The sequence below is a fragment of the Vicia villosa genome, unplaced genomic scaffold, assembly GCF_029867415.1.
Source record: "Vicia villosa cultivar HV-30 ecotype Madison, WI unplaced genomic scaffold, Vvil1.0 ctg.000004F_1_1_1, whole genome shotgun sequence".
Taxonomy (NCBI): Eukaryota; Viridiplantae; Streptophyta; class Magnoliopsida; order Fabales; family Fabaceae; genus Vicia; species Vicia villosa.
Genome location: NW_026704934.1, coordinates 26,776 through 39,531, shown reverse-complemented (window position 1 = coordinate 39,531; position 12,756 = coordinate 26,776). Strand labels below are relative to the sequence as shown.

At 33.8% G+C, this 12,756-nt stretch overlaps 1 protein-coding gene across 1 annotated transcript; it reads left to right on the top strand.

The window, feature by feature from the left end:
* Positions 1–3,454: 3,454 nt before the first annotated feature.
* On the top strand, positions 3,455–5,835 carry LOC131621362 (factor of DNA methylation 4-like). The gene is made up of 6 exons (XM_058892402.1): positions 3,455–4,250; positions 4,481–4,662; positions 4,762–4,830; positions 4,923–5,198; positions 5,286–5,501; positions 5,611–5,835. Exons 1-6 carry the CDS (start codon positions 3,455–3,457, stop codon positions 5,833–5,835), a joined length of 1,764 nt encoding a protein of 587 aa, XP_058748385.1.
* Positions 5,836–12,756: the final 6,921 nt, after the last annotated feature.

Sequence of the window (12,756 nt, the reverse complement as noted above, 5' to 3'; positions counted from 1 at the left end):
CTAGAAGAGGCCCTGAGAAAGCCATTAGCTTATCAGTGATTTAGAAAGGAATCAACATCTGATTCCACCAGATAATGGCTTTAGCCTCTATGGCTCTTGGTTGAGGAACGAAATCTAACCCTTTTTCTTCCTCTTCACGAGAAATAATGGCTCCCAAAGGGTTAGAGCATGTCTCATAAACAGTGGTATTTGTGGCGTTAGCAGACATTGTTAAAGTTTGGAAAGGGGAGGAATGTTAGGGTTTAAAGAAGAAGAAACGTTTGAAAATGCTTTGAAGAACAGAAAGTGTAAAAAGGAAAAGAGAAACAAGAAGCCTATATATAAGGGATATATAGTGACGTCAGCAAGAGGAAACGTGAAGAAGGAAGTTGGTGAATCAAGAGTCATGTCAAACGTCTTCAAAACTGGTACAAGAAAGTGGGGAGATGTTAATAGCCCACTACCTAGTATTTAGGTAATAATTAGTGCCTGGGAATGCGTAATTTAATCATGGCGTTAAAGGGGCTAGGGAAGTTGAAACCTAAAAGAAAACAAAACGCCATCTTTCTCCTTTTTGCAATAACAGTCGAAAGAAGCCGTTTGGGGGGCAATTTGTTACCCTGAGTTTTCGACTTGCAAACAAATTGGTAATTGGTCCTTGATAGAAGCACAAGACATTTATATCTTGAGTTAAGGCAGCTCGACTGAAGAATCCTGGTCAAGTCGAAGTCGTTCGACTAAAAAAGGCCACAAATGTCATCAGCGTTCGACTAAAGTGTGCACAAAACTTAGGCGTTTCTGCCAAGTTTTAAGTTGGGGTCGGAAGACACCAGAAGTTGAGGATGACAGTTTTCAGCAGTTTTTGAGGGACGCGTGGAACTCTCATAAACAAAGATTTTGCATGTCAAAGACACGTGTTGGCTGATGATCAGTCGATCGTTAGTAGCAGTTGTTGTATTTTTACTATTTAAGTAAGTTTTAGGAATAGGGAAAGGGGTCCGCATTTTCTACAAAACACAAGTGAAACTCAAATCTTTGTGCAAAAATGAGTAATGAGTGCTGCTTTGGAATGTATGTATGCGCACCAATTTAATTTATGCAATCATTTACGTTATGCTTCATTTTCAGTGTACATTTACTGCGTTTTATCGTCTTCATTTACTTTAAAGCCTTAAATTTCAGTATGTTCTTTTACTGCAAAGTTATTACTGCATTTAACACAAATTAGATACACGTAATAGACAAAGAAAAGCAATTAGTCCTGGAATATTCTAGTTGATTCCGCAAAAGTAACCTTTAAAAAGGAAACTAGCGTTTGTTTACCATATTTCTGGGTAAACACACGCTTGCTTCGATGACTCGCAACCACCAACTTTTTCAAAATTATTCATATCAACGCATTGATGGATTAAAAACAACCCATTGAAATATTTCTTCTTTTCTTCCCTATGTGATACTCTTTGCTCTTGAGTAGCACCTTCAATAAGAGGATTCACATCGTTCTTGATCACATCAAGAACGTCTTGGTAGCCAAACAACACCTTTATTTCTTGTACAATTTCTCGTAAATCTTCGCATCAAGGATGAGTAAGTTTACATAGATTCTTTCATTGACGACATAATTCAATTTTGCATACTAGATGTTTGATGGATCGAACTTGATTCTTGATTCCAAATGTTAGAACTTGGAACCACGAGGTTTATGAATAATTGAGTGTGGAGAGAGAGAGAGAGAGAGAGAGAGAGAGAGAGAGAGAGAGAGTGAAAATATGCAATCTATTATTCATGAGATACCCCAAAGGTATTTATACAATTACACGAGATAAGGTACAATTATCAAACAAATAAAATTGAAAACTTACTTTCAGATGTAACCGCTTAATATATTATGTCAGCATGTTGCATTTAGCTACAGACTCAATATTTAACTAAAATATTTTAGGTGTAATCAGTTGACATATTATGTCAACCGGCTGCACTTTGCTATTGTAAGTTTTGTTTGACAAATTATAAGAGGTATAAGCGGTTGCACTATTATGTCAACAGATTATATGCAAGAGAATTAGTTTTTTCTCTAAACAATATCTTTCAATCAGAGAAATATTAACGAATATTGTTCTTTTGATCAATGTTTTAAAAACTAGACCAGAGGTCGAATCTACAAGACTTTCGGTTTCAGGTTTATTTGGTTCAACCGATTAAATTTACGGTCGAACTGTTTATTAAATAAATTAATAATATAAATTAAATTATTTTATGTATAAGTCACATATTCATATGTCCATAAATTTATTTTAAATATTTTAAAAATCCATTACAAATTAAATACTACGAGATCGATCAATCATAAATATAATTACACAATATAGTAGTACTTTTAAAGAAACACAATTATTATAACATAGTGTTGATCTTTTTTTTGAAGTGAAAATATTTTAAGGATTGATGCTAATAATTTTCAACTTTTTATAAAAAAAAGTCTCAAGTTTCAATGACATACATTTCTTTGAACAAGACAGTTTTACAAAACTAGCTTCAGTTTTTTGGTTAGAATAATTTTAAACGGTTTAATTTAATTCTTCTGATTTAACTCCTGTTTTAATCCACCTGCGATTTTACAAAACTAACCAAGCCGGAATCACCTCCGATTCCCGGTCCTACCAATTGAACCGGACGGTTTGATTTGGTTTTTAAAATATTAATTTGGATAGAGTTGAAAAAAATAATTCAAATGAGTTGATTCAAGAATTTTATTTGTGAGTTTAAAATCAATTGACCTTACACCCATCAATAGATTGTATCGTTTTAATACAAAAAACTGTAACAATTCAAGCTGGTTTAAGATTTTGAAAAATGTTAAAAATGAAAAGGATTAAAAGAGATACTAAAAGTTCGTTATATGACAATTTCTTTAGATTTTAGAATGGATGTAACTTGAGTTTTTTTTTTTTTAGAAAATATTTCAAAAGAATGTCATGTTATAATCTTTTATTTAATTTTAATTTAACGATGGTTAAAAAAAAAAAACCATATTAAATGTTAAATAAACGAGAATAAAGATCTATATTAAAAATATCATTTGACATAAAAATATTTAAAAAAAAAATCGGTGTCATCGTATAGCAAATATACACATTTTATATAGACATGTAAAAGTAAATATAATTGTTTAAAAGAAGAAAAAAAGATAAAAAAAAGAAAAGAAAAGATATAGTATTTTATTAAAGAAAAATAAATAAATATAGTATTCTACTAAAAATTTGTGTTGCGAAAGGATGCAAGTAACTGTAATATAAATCATATTTAAAATGAACAAAGGCAAAGCTTGATCACAGAGGACACACCTCTACAACTGAACTGACACACTGTTTGAAACTTTATTTAAACCTTAATCAACAGCACCTTCTTTATCAACACTTTCAATTTTCTTTTTTCTAGTATGATATATTGTTTTCGACAACCACATATTTCCAACATGATGAACCGAAAAACAGAATATACCCGTGAATCTGATTTGGAACACTACGAGCGTAAATATTTCAAAGACTTGAAAGATGATTACTACAAATTGGAAGTCTCGGACTCAACATTTCGGTGTCCGTTCTGTCTCAACAAGGATTATTATTCTTTGACTGACCTTTCAAGACATGCTTCAAGGATTGCTTCTGACGTGCATGGTGAGACTGTGAAAGAAATTGGTAAACATTCTGCCCTGGTAAGGTATCTTAAGTCACTTAATGTGAATGTTGCTAAAGATAAGTCACCCATTCTGAATGTTCCTGAAGATAAGTTCGTCTGCCCTTGGACGGTAGTTCTCGCAAACATTGTTACAAAATTTGACCCGAACTCACGTAAGTATGTAGGAAAGAGTGGTAAGGAAATTCAGGAGGAACTTTTTGCGAAAGGGTTTAAGCGGTTGACCGTTACAACACTGTGGAATTCTAGCGGGCAAACAAAGTTTGCGATAGTTGAATTTGGAAAAGAATGGGATGCTTTCGCCGATGCTTGCTTGTTAGAGAGAATGTTTGAATCAGAACATTGTGGCAAGAGAGATTACTATCGTTCAAGGGAGCGAGGAGATAAACTCTTTGGGTGGATGGCACGTGCCGATGACTATAATTCCAGCAATATTGTTGGCAAATACCTCCAGGATAAAGTAGACTTGAAAACTGTTTTCGAAAAAAAAGCCGAGGATGATAGGAAAGCCTTGAAGCTTGCTGCATCTAAAAGCAGAAGAACAAGGAATTGGAATTGGAAGAAACAGCAAACAAGTATGATGACGAAGCTAATGTGATCCTAAACAGAGCGATGAATCAAAAAGATGAGATGCATGACCACTTTAACAAAGGTTTGTTCAAATTAAAATCAGTATTCTGTTTCACTGTGTTTAGAGGTGAAGCATTCTGATTTAATTTCTTCTATTATTTTTATTCTTTTATGTATTGCTTACTGTCTAATGTATTTAGGATGTTGCTGAGTTTGTTTCATTGTGTCTCATTAGAAATAAGCAACATGAGGAACGCTGAACGCAATTATCTTGAAAATCTGTCCAAGGATCGTGAAAAAACCGTAATGGAAGTGGAGGCCCGGAGGAACAAACTTATGGCCAGTGAAAAGAATCTGCGGAAGCGTAAAGCAGATAATGATAACGAGAGAAATAATTTATATCTTGAGAAGAAAAATGTAATTTCTTTGGATCTTTCAACTCATTTCTTTATATCTTGAGAAGAAAAATATAATAACTTTAGACTAATTTAATCTTCTTCATCTTGTTGTTTACAGATTGAGATGGCCATAGCAGAACAACAAAAGGCTGATAACGAAATGATGCGTTTGGCAGAAAAACATAAAGCATGAATTTCATTTTCCTTTTATCTTCGGTATTTAATTTAGTTACATGTATCCACTGAAGATTTGACGACTTTTTTGGTATGATGTCACAGAAACAGAAAGAGAAACTTCACAAAAAAATGCATGACCTAGTGAAAGGACTTGATGCTAAACATGCGTTGCAATTGGAAACTGAACGGCTGAGAGGAGCTTTCAATGTAATGAATCACCTTAAAGAGACCGATCAAGAAGAGAAGAAAAAACTGGAGGCGATCAAAGTAGAGCTGCGTGAAAAGGAAAAGCAATTGGAAGATCTTCTGCGGACATTGGTTATCGAGGAGCCTAAAACTAATGATGAGTTGCAAGATGCGCGCAAAAAATTAATAAATGTATGTTTCTTTCTCAGCATATAGATGCTAATATTAAGATATCATATTGTTTGTTTTGTTCATGTAATCTGATCTCCTTGTTCAAAGTGGATTGGCTACCCAGGGGACACTTCTCAAGTCATAATTTCTGTGAAAAGGATGGGGGAACTTGATCTTAAGCCGTTTATCGAGGCATCCAAGAGAAAGTTTCCTGCTGAAGAGAATTGGAAAGCAGCTCAGTGGTGCTCACAGTGCGAGGACTATCTTAGAGATCTAAGTTGGAAGCCGTTCAAAATTGTAACCGATGAAAAAGGGAATTCCAAGGTATACATCTAGAATTATGTTTGGGATGTTCATTTTCATGATGCAAGCTGCATAAAAGACCATGATCTGATATATGTTTGTCTGATATATGATGATATGATGCATGCAGGAAATTTTAGATGAAAATGATGAAAAGCTGAAAAGTTTGAGGGATGAACTGGGAGATGAGGTGCATGATGCAGTAGCTACAGCTCTGAAGGAATTAAATGAATACAATCCTAGTGGAAGATATCCAGTACCGGAACTCTGGAATTTTAGGGAAGGAAGAAAGGCTTCGTTGAAAGAAGGTGTTGCCCATTTAATGAGCCAATGGAAGTTGTCCAAAGCTGATTAATCTAATGCAAGTGTTATGAAGTTTAGAAGAAAATCTAAGGATAATAATATGATTATTATTTTAGTCGTTTATTTCTTCTCAAAGTATATTCTATCAAAATCCTTCAGTAGTAGTATAAACCCAAGAAACCATAAATCTAACTATATTTCCAATCAATTGTTTTACTCATTCTGCGCCTTCTACAAGTTAGATCAACAAAATCTTATATGATCTTTCAATTAAGTAAAAATAATCAAATAACTTCCAAATAACTTGACCTAACGTCTATAGAAAATTTTGGAAATCTCCCACTTGCATTGTATTAAAAAAAGAAGAAAATAGTCAAAACATGAGTGTGACTCAAATAAAAATAGTTAATGGTTTCCTACCTAGTTGACATCACTCCTATAGAGAGAGCACGTTAATTTGATACCATAACAGTTTGTTCAAGGTTTAGACACTGATTTTGGAAATTTTGTTCCTTCTACAAAAATCCAGACGAATGGTAACACCTTCTGAGTGGTTGGCTGATGGTCAATTCGGTCATTTTTAAATAACTTTAGACATAATATAGTAAGTAATCGAAAAATTATAGTAGAAAATAAACATGGTTATTATTCTCAAAATATATAGAATCAAAAATTTGAAGGAAATTTAACATCTACATGAGTTGCATTGTCTGAATCGATTCGTTTTTAAACATGCATAAATCAATTGTTATTGAGATTTCATCATGATGTTTTAAGTAAATTGTCTGAGTTAATGATTCAAGTCAATTCAAGTCAGGTGGGAAGTGGAATCTCAAACTATATATTTTGAAAAAATTTAAAAACTACAATTTATGCATTACTCAATTATCGATTGTTATGTTTGAGAAAATCAAAATTTACACCTAATTCAAATCATGCAACTCTGTGACTCAAATCACAGTTTATGCATGACTCAAATCACAGACATCTTGTCAGCCACTAACTTGTTTGATTCAAATCAAGCTTAACCCATGACTGGAATCATGAACCTGTGTGATTCGAAACTAACTTTAATCTCAAGCACATAATAATTTCATTTTGCCATCATTTTCAAGTATGAAAAGTCATAATCTACATTCTAATTTTTATGAAATAAACACCCTCTCACTTTTGAAAGTTCAAAAACCCTTGCAAACAAAATCCTTTCTTCTTCAACCTCAAGTTTTGATTTTCGATCTTGATAATGAGAAATTTGTAATTGATTGAGGAAAACACCGTCTTGAAACTAATTGCATTAAATATTTGGTTGATATTTTCAGGAAGGTTGCAAGATTGAGGTTGTTGTCATTGGTGCTGACAAATTCTAGTGAAAAGAAGAAGGTTTTTTCTCTCCAAGTGACCTTGACAGTGACTTGTGGAAGGCTACAGACTAGACGACGCAGTTCTTATCAAATCTTCAGACAGTTCATCTCTCAAGAAATTGGTGGGATCAAGGGGTGATTGTCACATGACGACTGTGAGCATATTGGTGAAGTTGGAAGATTCAAGAAGCATTAATGAGTAAAGATTACACATAAGAGTTTGGAATTATGTTGTATACAAGTAAATATCCATATAGGAGATTTATTTTTCTCAACATCATTTTGGATTAGTGATTGTATGAACTCTTGTAATATTTGTCAAAATAAAAAGGAACAAAGTAGGTTCCAATGGGCATTTTGGATTAGTAATTGTATGAACTCTTGTAATATTTGTCGAAATAAAAAGGAACAAAGTAGGTTCCAATGAGAAGCCATTGAATAGTGAAGTAGGCAAAGCGAGGACGAACGTCGAACCATTATATATCCCGATAAACTCTCTCTCATTTAATATTTATAGGATATTGCATGCTTTGATTGGTATGGTGAAACTTGAATGAGTTATCTTATTGATCTAATTGATGCATAAATTTCCTTTCAGGTGAAGGTTTTTACCAGTTCTACCATTAACATATAGGAAGAAAAGTGTGTCATGGTTCTCATTCACACTACTCATGATTGAGTCACATATGTCATTTGTTCTCCAGTCATTGAGGAAGTCAACATCCGGTGCTCTAAACTTAGAATTTGGTGATCATAATTAAGCTCATCATAAATAAGGTGGTTATGAGACTTATAAATCAAAGACATGTTTTCCCGGGGCATATTTGGGAAATTTTTCAAGACTTTGTTGCTGCTCTACAAAAATATATATGTATTGGATAAAAGTACAATGTGCATGACAACCCCAAATGGACAAGGGTTTTTATAGGTTTTAGGATTTGTTTACGGTTATAGCTAGATCACACGCAATGAAGTGAGAAGCTCTATATTGGTGGTTTCTCTGTCTATTAGAGGTCAATCCATTTGTGATGCTAACAACTTATATATGGCTCAGAAGATCAAAGTGAGTCCCTATAATCAAGAAACCACTCTAAATATATCCTAAAACCCTATAATTAAGGTTAAGTCCCATGGTCTTGTAAGTAACATCAATTGAACCATTGATCGGTAAAATAGCAAGTGTACTATTTTGCCTCTAGTAATAATAGGGAAATTCCTCGAATGTCGATCTCAAGGACTGCACATTAATATCGAGTTTCAATAGTGGTTCAATTAAACAAAAACTATATTTGGAGTTTTGTTTGCAAATTGTGACTAAAAATAATTAAAATAAGCAGAAAAGTGAATTGGCTTTTTGACAAATATGAGTATTATGCTAGGGTAAAGTGTGTGACTATTTCTATAATAACCTTGGATTTAGATCTCCTCAACAAGTTCATACTATTCAATTACCAGCCCTTTAGGATATTTTCCCCTAATTCCTTAGCGGGAAAACCTTTGAGCATTCAACCTAAACCCTAATTCCTTAGAGATTTATTATGAAATCAAGCAATTGTTTTATCAAGAGTTAACCGGTAACTATAGGGTATCCCTATTCCTAGGTGATATCTACTATAATTTGATAGTACAAAAACCTTAACAACCGCGGTCCAGCAAATCGTTAACCATAAATCAATCCTTGTTTGTCCGACAAAGATAGCATAAAAACATTGTATAATCAAATTGAATAATAAAACATGCAATTGAGGAAATCAAGAATTCAAATTCATTACATGATCCAATCAGGGACACCCCCTAGCATTGGGGATTAGCTACTCATATCGTTCAAAGAAAACAAAATATAAAATAGAGACGTTACAAGAATTGAGATGATAGTTGATCTTCAATCGCTTTCATTCATGAAAACCTTCTTCTCTCCCAAACCCTTAGTTTCTCCAATCTTCAATGGTGCTTCTTCTCCCGGCCAAAAAGTCCTCTAATTCATCGTTAAAACTCTTCTAAATAGTGCAGACTCACTTAGGTTGGTTGGAAGTACCCAAAACGCCCCCACAGCTTAACCCATGGAAAAAATATGAAAAAATCATAAAATCAACGTCACATGCTGACACGGGCCGTGTCAGACAACACGGGCACGCGTGTCAGACTTCTGTCATCTTAAAATTTGATTTTTTTTTCTCCTAGGCCTCCTGACACGGGTGCCCGTGTCAGGTAACACGGCCCGTGTCAGACCATTACTTCAGAATTTGGCTTTGAGTTCTTCATCAAAGTTGTAGACCTTTTCGTTAGAAAATTTTTGCCACCGGAACCGCGTCAATCGGAGTTACGAAGCTCTAGTTATGATCAAAATACTACACGCCTGTCACAATGAGAAACATGCTGAAAATTTCTAGATCTCACACTTGCTAACACGGGCCGTATCAGCCCCCTGACTTTCATCTTTGTTGCATTTTCTTGGCCACGCTTCATCCTAACACGGCCAGTTTCAGGTGACACAGGTGGTTGTGTCAGGCCTCATATAGCATGATTTTTCACTTCCTTCGAAACTCCCCTTTTTGTACTTTTTCGCATTGATTTGTCTCGATTTATTCCTTTGAGCCTGCAAACAGTAAAATACACAACCAAAGCATAAAATGTAGAAGAATGAAGTAAAATGCTTGACAATATAAAGCAAAGACGACTAAAATCAACGGTAAATAAACGTGTAAAAACCACTGATCATCCATTAAACCCTCTACGCATGATCGCGTATCGTGGGCGGGAAACCTGGAGATTCAGACGACTCATCTTGTAAAGGGGCGCTTGTATCATAGTCTTTGAATCCTTTTTGAAATAATCTTCAAGTAGTTTATTAATACAGTCATGATAATTTAGATTCGCACACTAAAGTTTGGTTAGTCAAGTTTTTTTTTAAAATACTGTAAAAGGCAACTGCACCTGCTAAGTTTGGTAATCCTCACCCAATTACTTAACTCAATGATGGTTGAACCCCAAGATCCACAAAAAATAATAAATAGTTCTTTTTGTACACTTATGATTAAAATCATTATATAAGCATGAATAAATAAAAATTCTTCGGTTTTTTCTTACATGTGTGTGATCATTATTCTCATATTAAATGCCTTAATGTGATTGTCTCGAATAAAATGAGATAAAATTAATAAGATAAAGAAGATTTAGGTATAAGGCTATGGTTTGAATTGGTATGTTAGGTGGGAGACTTTAGTCTGCAAAATTGTGCTTTGTATTTCTACAATATTCTTGGTTATAACTTGAGTACATATAGAATTAACCTTTACCCGCTTCGAATTGGGGATCACGCATTAGTATTAGTGTTATTATTTTCAAGATCTCTTTTCACATGTATGTTGTTGCATTCATGTTCTCTTTATGCAAGTTAAGTTGTTTGAATATAAGCAACGGTTTAAGTGTGAAGGAGTTTGATAACACACGTTTTTACCACTTTAATTGACTTGATTTGTATTTGTTTTAATGTTTTCTGTGTCACTTTTGCTTTGATAAGTTGGGGCTTCAGTCCCTTTTATCGTACCTCATACTTGTCGTTACCTTACCTAGCCACAAAGAAAATAGTTATATCTCAAAATTTTCAATCTATTCATTAACAATTGTGAGCTCATTATATGCTTGCAAGAAAATTGATTATATGGAAATAACATCAAATTCAAGTTTGAAAACATAATCAAGTGGTCTAGCCACCGCTTATTCTCCTTGTTTTCTTCCTTGTTCAATATTGGGAGGTCGGGTGCTCATCCTTCTGAGTTGGTTATCCAGGTACGCTATGTTGATTTCCATGGTCTAGTTCTTTCCTTGGTCCTGTTGGATTTCTTGATATATCTTTTTGCCTCCTTCAAGATTAGTATTGATTATGACTGACTCACCGTATAGGTTGTGAAATTTGAGCTTCATAATTCTTGATATATCTTATTTCAAGATCAACATTGAATCTGACCGGCTATCCATTGAAGTTGTGAAATTTGAGCTTCATACTTCTTGATATATCTTATTTCAAGATCAACATTGAATCTGACCGGCTATCCATTGAAGTTGTGAAATTTTAGCATCAGGTGGACCGATGAGGCCACAACAACTAGGGTAGATTCGAAGGGTTTGGCAAGGATGCATTTGTAAACAAATTCTCAAGGGATCACAAGAAATGAAAGCTTACAGTATGGACGTCTCTTCCTTCTTCTACGGATATCATCAACTCGACATACCCCCACAGACAGATTGTGGTACCATTAAACGTTTCTAAGTATGACCCTTCGTACGACCACAAACTTCCTCTCTCAAGGCCCAACTTCTTGATCAGTTTAGGGTACATTATATTGCATGACTTTCACAATCGATCAGGACTCGAGAGACGTCAAAATGTCTGAATGTAGAAGTTATGGCTAAAGGGAAGATTTCATTTGGGATTTCTCCGATTTTCTTGCAGTCCCAAAACTCGAGCATCAACTCATTAGAGATCTTGGTTGATGTGCATCCATCCTTCTTCTAAACATCCTTCATTTAATCAATTTTCCTCTTCATCATCCTTTTGGATGGACTATTCACATGAAATGCTTCTCCAATGATAGCGATAATGTATCGACACTTTCCTTTGCATGCTCCTTTCTCCTCACCGGTGGTCCCTTCTCCGCTGGTTTCGACATCCCAACTTTTGAGGAGGATTTGCCTTTGGGAGACTCTTCCCTATCTCTTTTACTTGTTTGATCCTTAAAAAGTGTTTTTGCTAAAATCAATCTACAACTTTAAAATATACGAGTAATAGAGTAACATTACAAAAGGTAATAAAAAATAATAATATGTGCATTCATTATTATTTCAATAATAATCATAAAAAATAATATGTATTTCGATCTACTTATTTATATATTTTTATTTAAAACACAATGCAAAATTTTCAATATATTAAAAGCTTTTATGTTTAATAATTGTGATATTATGGATGTGAGTAATAAAATATAACTCTATCAAAAAAAAAAAAAAAAAGTTGAAAAAAATATGATGAGCGAAAAAATGTGATGAATATGTATTATAGGTGTTTTTAAATTCATTAATTGTGTAGACCTTCCTTGCCTTTTTTCTTTTCCTCCTTAGTCAAGTTTTTTTTTTATAAAACTTTTCAAGTTCAATGCAACCTTAGCATTAGAAATGACTGAAACATTACTATTCAGAAACCATTGAATGTATTTGAGACCGGTTTTGTACAGCAAAACTAATATACAAAAAACTAATACATGAAAAACATTCAGACATTTTGTGTTGCCACGTGTCTGATTTTAATTAGAGAATAGCAGCACCGTAGTAACTGCAACAAAATTCTTTCACGAAAAGGTGTCTGGTTCGGTTATCAAATGTCATTTTTAAATAAAGTTTTGTTTCACTAACAGTAACAAAAATCTAATTCAAAATGATCCAACGCATAGTTTCAACTCATCACCTTTGGTTATAAAGGTCGTGTCTCTACCACTGAACTGAGGCAATGGTTGCAATCTTATTTAAACGACCTACCAACATCTTCTTCATCAAAACCTTCATATTTCTTTATTTTAGTACTGCTATATTTTTTTCAACAACCATATATTTCCAAC

Coding starts and splice junctions, on each gene's coding strand:
- LOC131621362 (XM_058892402.1), top strand. CDS start 3,455: ATGATGAACCGAAAAACAGAATATACCCGTGAATCTGATTTGGAACAC. Junction 4,251..4,480: donor TTGGAAGAAACAGCAAACAA/GTATGATGACGA, acceptor GTGTCTCATTAG/AAATAAGCAACATGAGGAAC. Junction 4,663..4,761: donor TATATCTTGAGAAGAAAAAT/GTAATTTCTTTG, acceptor TGTTGTTTACAG/ATTGAGATGGCCATAGCAGA.